Source organism: Podarcis bocagei (genome assembly GCF_964188305.1).
Source record: "Podarcis bocagei genome assembly, chromosome: 1".
In the NCBI taxonomy this organism is placed as follows: Eukaryota; Metazoa; Chordata; class Lepidosauria; order Squamata; family Lacertidae; genus Podarcis; species Podarcis bocagei.
The window spans coordinates 119064983-119082656 of record NC_138125.1 but is presented as its reverse complement, the minus strand read 5'-3'; the positions used below and the strand labels follow the sequence as shown (position 1 = coordinate 119082656).

General features: G+C 45.6%; 1 protein-coding gene across 7 annotated transcripts in view; it reads left to right on the top strand.

The window, feature by feature from the left end:
* HOXD3 (homeobox D3) overlaps nt 1-15048 on the top strand; it is a 51983-nt gene extending 36935 nt beyond the window's left edge. For 5 of the 7 annotated variants that reach the window (XM_081181315.1, XM_081181320.1, XM_081181316.1 and 2 more), the window contains 2 exons: nt 7975-8608; nt 12145-15048. In XM_081181315.1, the coding sequence (XP_081037441.1) occupies nt 8053-8608; nt 12145-12893 (1305 nt within the window). In that variant the 5' untranslated portion in view covers nt 7975-8052 and the 3' untranslated portion in view covers nt 12894-15048. Of the gene's footprint in view, nt 1-144; nt 8799-12144 lie in introns of those variants that run through there. The other 2 variants (XM_081181321.1, XM_081181317.1) reach the window with 2 other exon arrangements.
* Nucleotides 15049-17674: the final 2626 nt, after the last annotated feature.

Here is a 17674-nt window from a genome sequence, read left to right as displayed (position 1 = left end):
GGGAGGTATTTCTTCTTCATTCTCAGCCGGGCACATAGAGATGCTATGGAGCCTTGTGCATGTGTGCGTGTGAAAAAGATTCTGAAAGTTTGAGTTCAGGGCTTCTGCAATTCCTTATTTCCCCAAATGGTTAAATATTAAGGGGGGGGGGGAGAGAAAGGCATGTATGTGTGCATGGATGCGTGTGACTCTGATTCTGTGTAGATTTGCACACAGAGTATATCCAAAGCTCAGAAAGTTGCCCCAGCACTTTTGGTATAATATTTCAATAAAAAGAAAGTTAGACATTATTTTTAACAAAGAAAAAGAAACCCGCTTAAAACCGTAAAGTCAAAGACGACTGCAGTCCCTCTGCGCACCTATCTGGGAGCATGTCCCGTTGCATTATACATGTAAGAGTGAATAGCTCTGCCTAATATATACATTATTTATGATGCCCCTGGTTAAAAACGGGGGGGGGGGCTGGATCCACTGAGTTTTCCCCTTTGTTCCAGGTACATCTCCACGTTTTTTCCAAAGGAATCTGAAGAGCCTATCAAAAGTGTTAGAGATAAAATACAGTACAAGAAAAAACGTAACTGTGGTGAGTGTTTGGTTTTTTTAAAATATGGTTTCGGCTACATTTGTTACTTCTCCTTCTCCACGTGAGGTTTACCAGTAGATGATGGATTTTAAATGGAGCAGGAAGCGTGTATTTGTGTGTGTGTGTGGGGGGGAATCCTGGCAGTTCATCCCCCTAGGAGCACTAATACACATGATATAATGTAACTGACAATCGATTTTCAAAAAAAAAAAAAAATATTGTTAATATTCAGTGGCCTCAAACAAATACTTGGAGTACATAGATAAAAGGTTATTGCCACGGAGGGTTTTTTTTTTTTTTTTTTTTTGCCTAAGCAGAATTGATATCCTATCATGCTGCTTCAGTAGATCATAATTAAAGATGGTGGTGGGCTAGGAAAAGCCTTTGATGAAGCTGGACCACAAGGATCCTGCTCGGTCCCACAAAACGCAGATGCCAGCGACTGTCTAACGACATGAAACCAAAGGGCGGAGGAAAATGTAGTCATGATTCCGCATTAGCTAAGCATTTCAAATATCTGGCGTTGAACCCTGTTGGGTTTTAACGTGCTCCGTTTTTTAATGGATCATGCCCCGTTCCCCCAACTCGAGATTTACTACACAGTTACGCTCGAAGTAGATTTACTCAAGAAGCTCTTAATATGTGAGCATACCTCATCTTTAGTGTTAAAATAGCTCCCTTCCCAACACGAAGTATCTTCCCCAAGGCTACAGATGAAGTCTATGCCTATATATATAAACACACACTGTATATATATATATGCCCTTCGAGCCAATGTACTGAGAGAGCATGACTATTTTGTAGACTGCGAGTTAGTGGAAACAAACAGATGAACAGAAGGAAGAGGAGAAGCATCTACATATCATCATAACGCATGAGCTCCTGTGTACAAGCTCATAACACCGAATATACACAATGCCTCTGCCAGCATGGCGGTGATAGCCAAAATGATCCAGTAGGACGGTGATAGAATATGGCAGTTATGGTCAATTTACATCCATCACCCATTTCTCTCTCCCCCTCCCTTGAAGAATAGCTCATTTCCTCAGGCTCTTTCCTGGCGGCCGCAGCAGATCACTCGGTTCAACCCTGCATTTCTTCCCAGCAAAGACCCGGAGAGTCCTTCCGTCGGTAGAAAAGGGCTTCTCCTGGACTCCGAACATACTTAGAGGTTGCCACGGCGCGGTGTGAATATCAGCCTTGCTTTAGAAGCGGGGAAAGCGCCAAAAGGACAACGGCTCGGCCCTTTTATATACTGATCTGCCCTCTCGTAGGCTGCAGGAGAAGGGAAATTTTCTGCAGACTGGGGCATTCTTTCGCCGGTCTCCCCTTCCTACGCAGCCTGTCTTACACTACGTCGTGCCAGGTCTTTCCCCTCCCCCCCAGCCCCCTTCTTTTTCTTTCTCTCTCCTTCTCCTACTTCTTCTTCCCCCCTTCGCTGCTTTCATTCCTTACTGAAGCGTTTACTGCCCTAGCGCCAGCAAGTCATAAATTTTGCAACACAGCACCGTGACAGGTGCATTGATATGCGCAGTGAGAACTCCGACTGCTTATTAACCACTCCTCCGGCCTCCCTCTCCCTCTCTCTCTCTCTTACTGCTTTTTATTTATTCGGGATCATATTAGGTATTGATCCCCAGCAGAATTAAGTGTAGTGGACGCATTAGTAGAGGACTTGCTTCGTATGAATATGCGGGTTGGGGATCCGATCGAACGCAATTGTCAGCGCCCGGGAACTTGTCAGAAGCGGAGTTTGGGCTCTTCTGTGGCACGTGGTGTTTTGTGCGTGGTGGTGGGGTGTGTGTGTGAGAGAGAGGGGTGTGTGGAAGGGGGTAGGTAGTTGCTGAGACTCTCATTCTCCGCCCCCACGCCCCGTAGTCAGTTTGATTTGGAGAGATTATTCCTCGCAGTGGATTGAGAGTAGTAGTAAGGGAACAATGGGATCCATTACTCTGCCTAATAGCACAACGGTTCAGACAAAGTTAACCTCTCTAGATGCTTGCAAAAGGAAATTCGAAACACGGGCACGGATATTTTGTGGCTTCCTTAGGCTCCGGAGCGAATTCTGCTCCCTGCTCTGCCTCCCACGCAGCTTGTAAACAGCTCGGGCCAAACCACTAAGTGCTTGGGTGTTACCTACGAAAAGAACCCCATTGCTTTTAGCCTATGACATCCTGGCAAAAGCAAAACGTGCCATTAGGGTTGTTGTTGTTGTTTTAAAAGAGAGAGGGGAAGGAAAGAAAATAAGGAAAGAGGGAGAAAATGTGTGTGTGCGCGCGCGTGTAGATCTAAAAAGATGAGCCACCAAACAGTAGAGCATTGTCCATGTGATTTATGGCCCTTTGCCTCCTTGTTAGGTTCAAGCAGAGTTCACAAGCAGTTGGTATTTCAGAAAAGAAATAAAGCTCCTCAGTTTTGCAGCAATATTCTCTCTGAAGGCTCCGTGCGCTATTTGGGAGAAACCTGGTTTTGGTGAATGAAGCAGGAGGCAGCGAGAGGGTGCTGGGTTGGAATAAACAAAAACAATTCAGAGCAGACTACCAGTGAATTTGTAAATGGCTGAGGGTTGAACTTTCTGATTATTGATGATTATTCGTGAATAAATAAGTGATTCAACGTTATTAGATACATGGAAGGAAATCATGTAACTCCTTATTGGTCTTTCTTCATCTTTGTTAAAAATAAAAAACCCGTATCCTTCTTGTATTTCATGGCATTTTGCAACAAACCGTGTGTGTTTATAGATATAAATTTCTTCCAGTGCTTGAGGATAATACTTCATGCATCTGAAGAAGGGGACTTCAAGACCAAGAAAGCTTATGCCATAAATGTGTCAGCCTGAAAAGTCCCACGAGACTTTGATGTTTTTGTTGTAACAGACTAACACTGCTACCCCTTCTAGAAATGCTCACTATATTTTAGATTTCTGAAGGAGGTGGAATGGATATATGGAATATGTCCTAAATTGTATTTTATTTAAAGTTGCCTTTTTTAAAAAATCACCACTCTTAGGCTGAAATTAATACTGCCTTACCTAGGAACCATTTATCATTTATCCTAAAAAGGTCTTTCCTCTGAGCGGACATGTATAGGATTACACTGTAAGGAACCTAACTGAAAGAACCAAAATGTGTCCAAACCAACCAACCCACCCAACTATTGTTCTCCAATTTAAAATGCAGGCACCTGGAATGTTTTGTAGGTTAAAGTAAGGGTAGTAGATTATGACAAAGATGAGAAAACATAGTAATTAGGAATGTTTTATGATAATTATGTTGTGTGATAAATTAAGTTGTAGCTATGACATCCATAAATGATTATTGGGGAGTCAGAAAACATATAAGGTGAAAAGAAAGATACCCTATAAATACAGACAATGCAAAATTGTTTGGGGGAGGCTGGTAGTGACAGACATCAGCTTGTCTGGGATCATTATCAGAACACTACATTTTGTGATCATAAGCTGATTTATTCGGATGTAAACATCCAGATTCACGAGCACTCAGTCAGCTCCCACAGAGATTTAAATTTCATAGGATTATTTGGGGACCAAAAATGCAGGGGTTGAAAGCTGTAACCACACAATTAAATAATTGGAAATTGTGCCTTCAGGCTCAAAGGCTTATGAATTGCATCCTTTAGCAAACTTGCTTGAGGGGTAGCGTTTCAGACAGCATTTGGAGCTGACAACTACTTGCTGGTTGTGATCTTAAAAGATGCAATTCAGTGCATACTTTAACTGTTAGGGGAAAGTCCCATACAAACTCAGTAGAGATTCTAAGTAAAACAGGGATGGGATTGGACTGTTCACCACTTACTTGTGAATAAATTTAATTTGAATTAATTTGGTCTTATCTCTGAGGAATGCATTTATAAGTGATGTGCTAGGAACCCAATGATCACTGATTGCAAATGACACTTTTCATCTTTGGAAATTAGGAGTTTCAGAAAATATTTCCTAGACATCTCAGTTCTAAGCACAGATGTAAATTCAACTGACTGGCCTATTAAAAATATACTGTATGCTTCATACACGGCATCCAAATGATACACTGATAAGCAATTATCTATTTATCTATTGAATTCTGCTCCTCAAAGCTTGGGTCTCCATACATTCCCCAATCCATTTTATCTCCAGAATTTCCCTATAAAGTAGTTAAGTTTGAGATATAGTGGCTGGCCCAAGTTACCCAGGGTGCTTCTGGGTTTAATGGAGAAAGGAACCCAAGTTTTTCCAGTCTAAGCCCATAACTCTGAGCACCGCACACATATTTTTATATTTTGGGCCACAGATATGTCTAAGCACACTCATCAGAATCTAGAAAATAAGGTGGGGAAGTGGTCTTTCCCCATAATTGAAGAACAATCCCTTCTTCCAACACCCACAAAATGCAGGTTTTATATACAGGAAATAGTGGAGATCTAATGCTACATAATACAATAATAAGGGATTTCCCCAACCAGGAATCTTTCCTGCATGGTAATAAACAAACAAGACACCCTTGCAGCGAAAACCCCTGCCCTGGAAATCGCTTCTCTCTACTTTAGATAGCTTTTGCGTCAAAACAATCTGCAAGAAACCTTAGTTGAAATATCTCTAAAGACTAGGAGCTAAGGTAGCTGACCTATGTATTTCTTCTTTATATTGCAAATGAAAGTTATTGAATGCCCTTAGTTACACTTTAACTTCGTAGAAATCTTCCCAGGAAAAACAAAGCAAAACACCAAGAGACAGGATTTACAATAGAGATGGAATTTTCTCTGGTTTTTCAGGTTCCAGTTCTGGTTCAATCCATCATGTCACTCCTGACTCACAAATAGTCGCGCGCATGCGTGACTTGAGGAAAAAATAAAACCCCAAGGGTGGGGGAGTGAAGAGACAAAAAAGGAACAACAACAAAATGTTGGTTAATATTTATACCAAAATGGCAAAGGGATAGAATGTAGAGCCCATAAAAAATGACTCCGGGAAAATAAAGAGATATATAATAATATGGTAGAAGAAAATAATATTGTAGAAGTGTTTGGTTTTCGAGCACCGTAAAAAAATATATATGCAAAAGCAGTAAGAATTTGAAGGGTAGAAATGAAATCACTTGAACAAACTTATTTTTGTAACAGCTGAACCAAGGTAATTTAGCACGCCAAGCTAAATGATAATTCTTCCTTCTTTGCGAAATACCTGTTCCTTTAAAAAACAAACATCCACACCCATTACATTAGGAATAACATCAGTTTATTGTAATACTAAAATAAAGTTATGGAAAGCCATCCTCTAACACTCTGTTTTGGGGAAATCAGGGGCAAACATTTCACTCCTCCTCACCCTAGCTGGACAAAGGGAACATTGTACAGAAGGATCTATGCCTTCCTAACTCTTCAGAGACCCGTTTATCCATTACTGTATTCGGCTTGGTTTGGGCATCTCTTTTAGCTGTAGAGTCACCCACCCCCTACACTGTTAGTTGGCGGCCGGTACAATTTATTTCAGAGTTGTACACTTCCAGTGGCAAGAGTTCAAAACCCATGCCACTGTGGCATAATGGCTCTGGACCACTCATTTTTTACACCCGATTCTCGAAACCTATACCTGGAAGAGAAGAAAACCATTGATTCCAATGGATCGTGCACCCCGGTTAACTGTGTTTAAGAGCGGGGTGCATTGCTAATTGTTCTGGAATGCGCTCTTGAGAGAGCGAAGGGAGAAATGATTGGTTGTATGTAAGCGAGGCCAATGGTGAAATGCACTATACTGTATTAGAGAGCGTGCAAAAACCGTCCGTGGGAATTGGCAGGAGAGGGCACCCAGTTACTTTCTTGCTAGGGGAGAGGGAGGAGCAGTGATGAGGGAGAGGGGGAGTCATATGATAGTCTGGGCTGGGCAGGATTTCCGACAAGGGACCAAGCGGAAGAGGCGATGCAAGGATACTGTATGAGGGTTGTTTACCACGTGGTGCATGTGTGAAAGAAACCGTGGGGGATGGGGACTTTGTGCAGGGAAGACATATAAAGGCTACCGTTCTGTGCAGAGTTATGCTACTTCACTGGCCTTATGTACGTACTTCCTGCCGCAACAACATGCTTTTCTAGGGCGCTACGCTAGAGCCGAACCACCCTTCAGAACCCTGGAAACAGGGATGCCAACTTGAATAAAATATGGGGAGGGGGTCGCAGGTAAACCCCGACCCACATAATTGATCACAAGACATGGCGCGCATACACTGTTTAAATGACAATGTTTATCAACTTTGGGAGGAGGGTTGACTCCCTCAAATATTTCATTGGGGGGCTGAAGGGAGCTCCTCGGCCCCTAGGAGTTGATTCCTATAGACCCTTACTGGCAGAACGGGTACGAAGATCGTGTGTATGCATGTGTGCGACAAAGCAACTTTCCCCTGTGTTGGGGAGATCGCTCGAATCTCAGAACACAGCTGGGCCACTGTTTCTGTGAGCATTATAAATAAGTTTGCACCTGTTCCGAGACAGCACCATGTGACTGCCTTCGCAGAGCCCTCTGGTTTTGTCCGTTTTGTGCACGCTTGAGAAGGGGCGAGGGGATGCACGGATTGCCTCTGGATTCCATCCAAGTGTACACGTGTGTGATTTTCATGGCGCGGTCAAAAGTTCCACACAATCAGAACGTGCCCGAGCCTGTGCGCTTGGCCCTAGCATAGATCATGAATGTATGAAGAGAATCTATAATGGTTCCCGGTTTGTGGAATGCTTCTCCCAGGGAGATTCGCCTGGTGCCTTCATTACATATTTTGAGGCGCCAGGCTAAAACGCTCCTCTTCAACCAGGCCCTTTGCTGATTAATATTCCACAGCCTTTTAAATATGCCTATGGAAAGGCGGAGTTATTGTTTTGATGTCTTGGTTTAATTATTTACTCGCATTTTATTCTGTGAGCCGCCCTGAGATCTTGCAGGAGGGCAGTGTATTAATTTGATTAATAAACAATTAATAAGACTGGTGAGAGGCGTACCAAATGAGGCCACGGAAGTGTTTTATGAGGTAGCCTTGTGAACATATGACAGGCATGTGTTTGTGCGTGTGGTGTGAAGGTGAAATCGGAACAGTTTGTGTGGTGTGTGATGGCGAAACTGGAAAGGAGTGTGAGAAGGTGAAATTGGAATGGAGTGTCTGTGTGTGTGTCGTGAAGGTGAATTTGGAATGGGAAATGTGTGTGAAGGTGAAACTGCAATGGTGTGCGTGTTTGTATAAGAGGGCAGCTGTTCCTGAGCCCTTTGCCCCCCTAGGTAGTTGCCAACGTGTGAGGAAACCACTTCCCGCTTTCCCCTCAGGCGCGCGCCCTCCCCGCTCCCTCACTGACGGTTGTCTCGTTTTTCTCTTGTCTCTGCGACCCGCCCCCATCCCGCTTCTCTCTTCCAGGTGGCTTCTGGGGCAGCGACTGGCCGAGGCCCGTGGCGCGAGGGAGGCCAGGCCGCGTGACGGGGTGGGCGGCGGCCCATGTTATTTGAGCGGGCTGCCGAGGCCTTGGCGACGGCGGAGCCCACCATGCAGAAGGCCGCCTACTACGACAACGCGGGCCTCTTCGGGGCCTACGGCGGCTACAGCAAAGCGGACGCCTACGGCTACCCGCCGGGCCCTCCTCAGCCCTACGCCCAGCCCGCCCTGGACACCGACTACCCAGGCTCGGCCTGCTCGCTCCAAGGAGCCGCCGCCGCCGCCATCCGGGCGCCTCCGGCCCACAAGAGCGCCGAGCTGAGCGGCAGCTGTATGCGCCCCGCCGGAGGCGCCCAGGGAGGCCCTCAGCAGCCGCCGGGCCTAGCCGAGCAACAGCAGCAGCAGCAGCAACCGCCGCCTCAGCAACAGGCTCCGCCCCCCGCGCTGCCGTCGCCCTCGCCGCCCAGCAGCAACCCCGCCCACTCGGTTCCCGCCAAAAAGGGCAAAGGCGGAGCCAACGCCTCGGGCGGCTCGGCGGCCACTATTAGCAAGCAGATCTTCCCGTGGATGAAGGAGTCCCGCCAGAACTCCAAGCAGAAGAGCAGCTGCGCCCCCGCAGGTACCCAGTCGAGCTCCACCTCCTGGGGAGCAGCAAGGCCCTTTGTGACCTTCAAGGGGGCTTCCCTTGGTTGCTCCAGTCCAGACACACCGCGAATCAGAGAGCAAGAGGCAGGAAAGAGAGAGCAGCAACAGGAGGAGTCCTGCCAAGCGAGGGGCTGTAGCTCCGCTTTGCATGCGGAAGGTCGCAGGTTCGATTCCCGAGTGCCTTGCTCTGTGATGCTATGCAGAGCAGCTGCCAATCAGGGTTTAGGCAATTTCAGGGGTGCCAACTTGAATAAAATATTGGGGTGGGAGGGGGGAAACACCCAGGTAAGCCCCACCCTGCATAATCATTCACAAGATACAGTGTGCATACACACCATTTGAATGGCAATGTCCATCAACTTGGGGAGGCAGCCCCCTCAAATATTTTATTGAGGAGGGAGGCAAAGGGACATTAGCCCTTAGGAGTTTGCTCCTATAGACAATGCTATGAAGTGGATTGACCCCAGTGGTCTGGGTTTGGGTTGGATGGACCCAACTGGTCACCTGCAGAGCTCAGGGCAGTTCGCAAGCTAAAAACAACAACGTAAAAAGCACAAAATACATCAAAAAAACAACAACCCTGAAAACAGTAACAACAAAAGCCAAGCCTGGATAGTTCAGTTGGTGTGATCATGGTGCTGATAATGCCAAGGTTGCAAGTTCAAACCGTATATAGGACAGCTGCATATTCCTGCATTGCAGGGATCATCGCTGACCACTGGTCATCCCTGGTCTTGCTAGTTAGGGATGATGGCTGGAGACCCAAGTTTGGGAAACCCTGGCCTAGATGATTCTCAGGGTGCCTTCCAACTCTATGGATCTATGAATCTAATCCCCTTCCCCTCCACCAGCACAGCAGAGCCCATCTAGTCCAGCATGCTGCATCCTGCAGTGTCTAACCAATGACAATGGGAAGCCTCCAAGCAGCACAGAGCAGCAAGAGCCTTCTTTCGCCACCTTACCCAATAACTGACAAACTTCCTGAACTTGGAGGTGGTGCAGAACCTTCATGGCTAGTAGTCATTAATATGGGTGTACCCAATCCCCCCTTTTAACTCCCCGCCCCCCCCCCAATATTGAAGGTAGGAGACCCATCTAGAACATCAGAGACCAGGCTGTGACGTTTATCTGACTCTCCCAGCCCTGCAAGATACAAGTGAGTTGGAGACATCTTGCTGGTCTTTGGGAGAGCCATGTAAATGGAATGACTTGTCTTGGCAACATTTATTTCCTCCCCCCTCCAGCTGTCATTTGAACATTCAGCCAGAGGGCAAATTCTGTGCGACTTCAAAGCCTACATTGATGATTTCATATAGAAATTGCACCAGCCTAAAGATTTCCTCCTTTAATATTGCCCTTTCCTTGCCCCTTCTCAAAGAGGTTAGTTACCCAAGTGCATTTAAGGGGTAAAGTCTCATTTAAATAGATGGGAATTGGTTTTCAGTAAGGGTTTTAGTCTGGGGTAGGAAGAGGAAAATTAAATAAAAGTGCAAGGGCGGGGAATGGAATTTGAGAACCTCCCGCTCTTTTGTGATTTCAAAGTTTAGGCTCGCAAGGATCCCCACTGCAAAACGCGTTACTAGAACTGTTATTTTAAGAGGTGTCTTTTTTATTGGAAGTGTCATTTGTTTAAGAACCTTAAAAATTGCTAAACATAAGAAATATCCAAAAAGTGTACAAAATGCAAATGCACAACACAATAAAAAATGGAAATCGATACAACATACAATATCACCAATTTGCATTCCAAGTGTCCAGCTTTCTTCTGGCACATTGCAGTCATCCACAGACCATAGAGCTTCCTTCTTCCCACAATTCCCACCATTTGCAACTTATCCATGGTGCTTTACATCAGATTCCACGACAACCCTTCTTTTTCAGAAGTTGATCTGGGGAATCTATAAAGCCTGTAATGACGCAAAAGCTATCGTTACCCAAAAGGGAGGAGGAAACAATGAACCAATAAATCCCCATCTTTATTCTAGCAGGCCGGTCTCTTCTCCAGATCCAGAGTGGACCGACCACCCTCCCTCTGCCCCTCCCTCTGTCCCTTACTTATTGTACTTACTTACTTACTTACTTACTTACTTAGCGTTTAGACCGCTCTTCATTCTAATAAAAACGACAGAGCGATTTACAATAAGCGCGATAAACCAATAAAAGTATCAAATCAGTTATAACTCCCCCATCACAAATAAACAGTAGCGGTCCATCACCTTCTGAGACCTTCTGTCCCCAAGTGTGTGTGGCCTGCTTTTGGCGACTCTGTCCTCTGAAACCATCTTGGTGGTGACAAGGTGGAGACCCAAGCATTCCTCCCCTTATTTGGCATGCAGAAAGTTTACAGACTGTCTAAACCCGAGCAGTGTCAAAGGTGTGTGCAAAATGCAAACACGCAGTCTAACAAAAGGTGTGTTTATTATGCAGACACGCTGACGTGGTCGCAGATCCAACCACTGCGACCTTCTCCCTTGTCTTGAAACGGCTGCTGCCACCTTTCCTGGGGAAGGGGAGCGTGGAGAGTTGTAAACCCGGGTTCTCCCCCACCCCGCGCGCCCGACGCTCTTCCTATGGGATTCCCCACTTCTGCTGTCTTGCTAGTTAGAGCACCGCCTCGGAGCTAATAAACGCGCCTGATTTCCTCTTGTTAGCTGTACCAGAGGCGGCGGCGGCGGCGGCTCCTATTGTCTTCCAAGTTTGGAGGCCAGGGCCCTGCTCCTATTTGGGACCAGCCAAGAGAACCTTCCTGGGCTCTGTCAGGGATCGATCGATTCTTCCAATTAAGTTAGATGATTTACAACTCTCTCATCTGGAACTGTAACTTTCCTAACCCTCTGAGAACCCCGGAGTTGGGAGATCGAACCCCATTCTCATTGTAGACGCTGGGCGACAGAGGGAGGGAGTGTTGTCCGCAGCTGAAAACCTCGACTGTAGCACCGCCCGTCTCAAGGAAATAAAATAAAATCCAATGAAATCGAAGGATTTGGGGGAAGTGTCGTTTGGATCACCCTGTCCCTAAATCACGCCTCTCCCGTGCGGATACGAGGCAGCGACCCTCGCTAATTAATGGCAGTTGTGCACGGGGAAGACATATCCCGGTCCTTTTCCCGTCCTGTTTCAGTTCGCTTTGAATGTCCAGATTTAACACTTTGGGGAAAGTGTGGAATGGTGGGGTGTGGGTGGGTTAAAATTTCAGGAGGAGAGGGACCTTCAGGAAAAAGAAGATCGTGAACAGCTAAAGATGTTCCACAAATAGAGGATAATACCAATTCGGGCAGGTCTCCCGCAGTGTGGGAACTGCGTGATAATAGCGATTTGTGCGCCTCTTTCGCTCCGGCCCCACAAAATTGGCACCTAGTCCTCTGCTGCCCCAGAGTGCCAAAGCATTTCCCGTCCCTCCCCCGTCCCTCCCTCCCTCGGCCGCTGCAATGTTAATACTCTCAGGCTTTGTAAATTAGCCAGCCAGCCAGCCAACCTCCTCTCTTTCTTCTTTCTCTCCTTTTTGGACAGGAGAGAACTGCGAGGACAAAAGCCCCCCGGGCCCCGCTTCCAAGCGGGTCCGCACCGCCTATACCAGCGCGCAGCTAGTGGAGCTGGAGAAGGAGTTCCACTTCAACCGCTATCTGTGCCGCCCTCGCCGGGTGGAGATGGCCAACCTGCTGAACCTGACGGAGCGCCAGATCAAAATCTGGTTCCAGAACCGGAGGATGAAGTACAAAAAAGACCAAAAGGCGAAAGGAATTATGCACTCCCCGGTAGGGCAGTCCCCAGACCGGAGCCCGCCTTTGAGCGGGCCCAATCATGTAGGATACTCCAGCCAGCTGCCCACCGTCAACAGCTTGAGCTACGACGCCCCGTCGCCGACGTCCTTTGCCAAATCCCAGCAAAACATGTACGGGCTGGCGGCTTACACGGCGCCTCTCAGCAGCTGCTTGCCCCAGCAGAAGAGATACCCAGGCGCCGAGTACGACCATCACGCCATGCAAAGCAACGGCGGCTTCGCCAACCCCAATTTGCAGGGCAGCCCCGTCTATGTCGGAGGGAACTTCGTTGATTCCATGCCAGCCTCTGGCCCCATGTTCAACATCGGCCACCTCTCCCATCCTTCATCTGCCAGCGTGGACTACAGCTGCGCTGCTCAGATCCCAGGCAACCATCACCATGGACCTTGTGACCCCCATCCCACGTACACAGATCTCACTTCTCACCACACATCTCAGGGAAGGATTCAGGAAGCGCCCAAACTGACGCATCTGTAGTAGACTGGAACGCGTTCAGAAAGAAAGAAAGAGAGAGAACGAGAGAAAGCGAGAGAGAGAGATTGAAAAGCATTCGCGTTTAAATTACCTCACTTTGCCCCTGACGTTGCAGTATTACTTTTGAGTATTACAGTGGGTTTTTGTGTGTGTCCCCGGGAGAAGCTACCTATTTCTTGTTTTCTTTGGCGACCGAGTCCATGAGAATTATTTCCGCCCCATCCCCCACCCCTTGTTGTCCTCTTAAATGTTTTAGCCGTTTAAAAGCATGGCAGTGCAATATCCTTAACAAAAATAAATAAATCTAAACATTCCCTCAAGGGAGTAATAATTGGTAACGATGTACTGGAAGGTAAGTTGTAGAAATCCATTAGAACTCGACGAAAGTGAGTCCTGATGAGGCGTTTACAACATTTGGGACCAAAACGGAGACTTATTTCGAGAGTTATAATTTATAAGATTTTTTTCTCCAGTAATGTGAAAGATTGCTTTGGACTTAAATAAGATGTATTTATTATTTTAAGAGGAACTCTTTTTTTTTTGTATCATTGATTATTTAATCCTGGTCTTCAATGTATTTATGTGGATATTTGTAGAGTTTCTTCACACCCCCTTTCCCCCTTAACTTGGGAAGATTGATTCAGGTCTTTGGTGACTATACATTTTCACCTATTTAGTATATTTGGTCTGAAATAGAAAGAGTAGTTTTGAACAGTTGTAACAGTGGCTGGTGTTTGTAGTTTATGTAAGGATTAAGCAAATTGTAAGTCATAGATTAATACAAAAACTGAAACATTACACAAAAGAGCCGATACATTTTTTATTTTAATATATATCTATCTATATATATCACATGTTTATTTATTTCAGATTGTTTGGTATGGTTTTACTTAGCATTAAAAGCTACCTTATATCTCATATACTGTTATATTCTGCTATATAGTGGCCAGTTGACAGTTTGGTCTTTGACCAACTTCTGCATACATAAATTGGTTCCTTCCTATCTGTTGCACACACCATTTCGTCTGGTTGCTTGTTGTTTATAATTTTAAAGTCTAAAATATGCAACACCTTCAGACTGACATTTAGGAGCAATATAATACTGTTGATGTAATTAGGATTTTCTTAGCAATTCAGGCTAAAACTGTTGTTTCAGTTATTATTATTTTTACTATTATTATTTATATGATATGATATTTATGCTAACCATAAATCAAGTTTGTACAAGTCACTGGAAACGTGAACTTACTTTTGCTGAACAGGGAGGGGAGGGAAGACGAAGAAGAAGAGGAAGAAGAGGAAGAAGAGGAGGAGGAGGAGGAGGAAGAAGAAGAAGAAGAAGAAGAAGAAGAAGAAGAAGAAGAAGAAGAAACTTTGAATGAAATATTGACAATCAAGTATCTACAAAGGAAAGACTGCGGTAGGGTTTAGGAGACAAAGTCCTTCTGAAATGCTCAGAATGGCTTTCGAGATAGGAAATTAGGTCTATCAATATTTAATATAGTCTTCTGTAGCAGACATTGGTACAATCCTTGTGTAAACTAATGTTTCTGCCCCAAGCCTAGAAGGGACAGGAAACACAAACATCCTCCCCCCGCCCCACTCTTCCTCTTTATTTGTATGTTGCATTTAATCTCTTACTGGGTTTTATAAAGCTTTTCTCAACATGAAAGTGGCATTAGGTACACGTTAGAAGCGATACATGCCCATTAATTCAGAAGGAAGCATCCCTTATCGCTTTAAAAAGCACTCAGTTAAGATTCAGATCTTTTGAAGTCCCACAGAACAGTAGCAAAACCTCACTTTTCAGTTTGACTAATAATGCAGCTCCGTCTCTCCACGTCCTATGATGGCAACTACTGCAATTCTTTTTGTGTGTGAGAGGTTTTTACTCCTACATTTGTGTCTGTCTAGACAACGAGGATGGATATGGATATATATAGTATAACATATATATATATATATATATATATATATATATATATATATATATATATATATAATATTCACCTCGTTATCTTTTTTTAAAATACCATGTTGTTAACTGAGAGAAGAGGGGGGAATGTATCGTTTTGTTAAATCTCACTTTTACCCAAGTGTTGTAGATCTGTAAACAAAACAGAATAAACAGCTTCAAATGAAGAAATATTTTAACCACTTCCAGATCTAAAGTGGCTTTCTATGGCAGTTTCTGTTTCTTCCAGCATTAAATAATAATAATAATCACAATACAATAACTAATAATACGCACAACTGGTGAGCTGCTGCTACAACAACAACAAAATGATTTTCTAATATGTCTTCCAGGGAATTCCCGGCAACTGAATTGATAAATAAATAGTGCATGTAGATTTTATTTTTATGTTCTTCATGTGAGGGCACATTTCACATAGTACTATAAATCAAAACAATGCACAAAGAGTCCAACCCTGCGGGCCCTTTATGGTCTAGTGTGTCACTCAGAAGGCATCCGCTGAGTCTGCGGGACTGGGAGGCCCAACGTGTTATCCACAGCTTAATGTTTTATGGGCTCGACTTCAAATGGTGCCTTGGCTAGCTTGCATTATTATTCCCTCTTAAAGTCAAGTAAAGGGGACACGATAATTTATAAGTATCGCTGGGAGGGATTATAAACTAACACACGCACACAGTTCTGTACATACGTAGAAAAATTGGGATAGCCTTTCTCAAAATATTCATAGCACTCAACTGGCACCCTCTCAATGGGGATTTGAACAGACTGTGCTATACATATATACATTCTAGCCTTCCTAAGTGAGTCTCGAAATCATACATTTCAGGGGTTGTGTAGGAGTATATTGTTAGAATTGGCATAGGCCTCCCTTTAAAGCGTAACCCAATTACTGGACAGCGACGTCTCCCCTTGGCTCTATTTCTGGCTCCCCCCCCCCTTGACTCAGGAGGCCAGCCCCGGAGGAACACGCCGAGGCTAAGCAAATTACTTGGCCAGAAAGCCCCGTTGATTAAATTGGCGCTTACTTCCAAGTAAACAGCTGTGGGATCCGTGCCCGAGAGCGAGAGAGAGAGAGATGGAGGAGAGGAGGGGCTCTTCATAGAAGTCAATGGCAACTCTCCCACGGATTTTAATGGCTCTGCTTTAAGCTCAAAGACGTTTCTGGCACAACATCCCTTTGGCTTTCGCGCGCATTTCGGATCGTCATAAATGATATACAACCCGTTTCCACACCTAACATAAATCTTGCTCCGTTTAGCTTCCTGAATTGCTGGGGTGTTATCGGAATCAAATACAATGTGCTGTAAGCGGGTCCAAGAATATTTCTCTTCCCACCCCCGCACCCCTTTTACAAAGAGAACATCAGGAGGAAGGTTGCAGGGACTTGCCTTTAAATGTAACTCATCTTCATTTTAGCTGCGCCAGATTCCTGGCCCACGCCAAGAATGTGCTTTTGGAGGACGCCAGCATTATCCCCCTCCCATTTTCCCAATGGTTAAGGTGAAAAGAAAGAAAAACAGGGACTAGGCTACCCTAACAAACTCCCTTCTCCCTTCTTAAGGGGAAACAAAGTCTAAATTTTGCCCTTGATTTTATTGCGTGGCGCGCCTTCGCTTTTAATTTAGACTTACCCACTGCATCCCAAAGTGGTAAACTCGATTGTGGCTTATTGTGGTATTGCATGTGGGGAGAAAGAGGCTATGGCGACAAGGGAAGATCCGCGTGGGTGTGAATGTGTGCGCGAGAGAGCCTGAGAATCAGAGGTACAGCCCCCCCACCCCCAGTTCTCTCTTTAGGGGTGCGATCCTAAGAGAGCTTTCCGGAAAGTAATATTGGGTGAAGTCAGCTGGGTTGACTTCTAAGTGAACTTGCTTAGCATCGGCCCCATAAGTCACCAAGTCACATAAGTCACCATTTGTTTTCCTCTTCATTCCCTTCAGAACGGCATCCACCCCCACCCTCCTTGACTAGGCATTCCTACTCAGAAATAAGTACCATTTCGTGGTACTTACTCCCGGGTAAGAAGCGGGTATGGGACTGAACCTAATGTTTTGACACCCAAGGAGCAGCCAACGCGGATCCGTAGTAGCCTCATGCCGGTCGATTCCGAGGCGATTCGAGGGCTCCGGCTGTTCTAAACAGGGGAGGAAGGCAGAGCGAGGAGCAAACCTTTAGACTGGATTTAGCTCCCCATTTTTATTCGCAGGTATCAGCCCCTCGGAATGGGAGGAGAGGGGCCTTCAGTCCGTTCCCTGATCTTCCTCCTGTGCTTTGATGGGCTTTGATACTCCCACACTTAGGTAAAGAAACGAGGCGCTGCATCTTTCCCGGGTCTCCTTCCTCATTGGCTTGGAGTAAACCCTGTAGCTAAGCAACGTCCGTCGGATAGGACACCACTCGACGGGGTCAGTGGGGGATACGCTTTGCTGAAGCTATTTGCAAGGCGGCGTGGATGATACAGCAGCCTACCCGCCGCATAGGGGCTGCCCGCCTGCCTGCCTGCCTTCTCTCGTTGGCTCCTTCCCCCTCCCCTCCCTCTCTCCCTCTACAACTGTAACAGAGCTGTGTGCAAACAAAGGGGCCTGGTAGCCATTTTTGCACAGGAATAATAATGCAGAGGTCGCCAACGGAACAAAGCAAAGAGGCGCCTCTTTGGTTTAGAAGGCCCGCTTGCAAGGCACAAAAGCGCGCACGGTTTATTTGCGGCGTAGCATTTAGACGTTAGACTGGGAGGCCTCCCTTTGTGGTATGGAGGATCTTTAAAATATAAAAATACAAGAAAGGAGCCGCCGGTGAAAATAACTTAAAA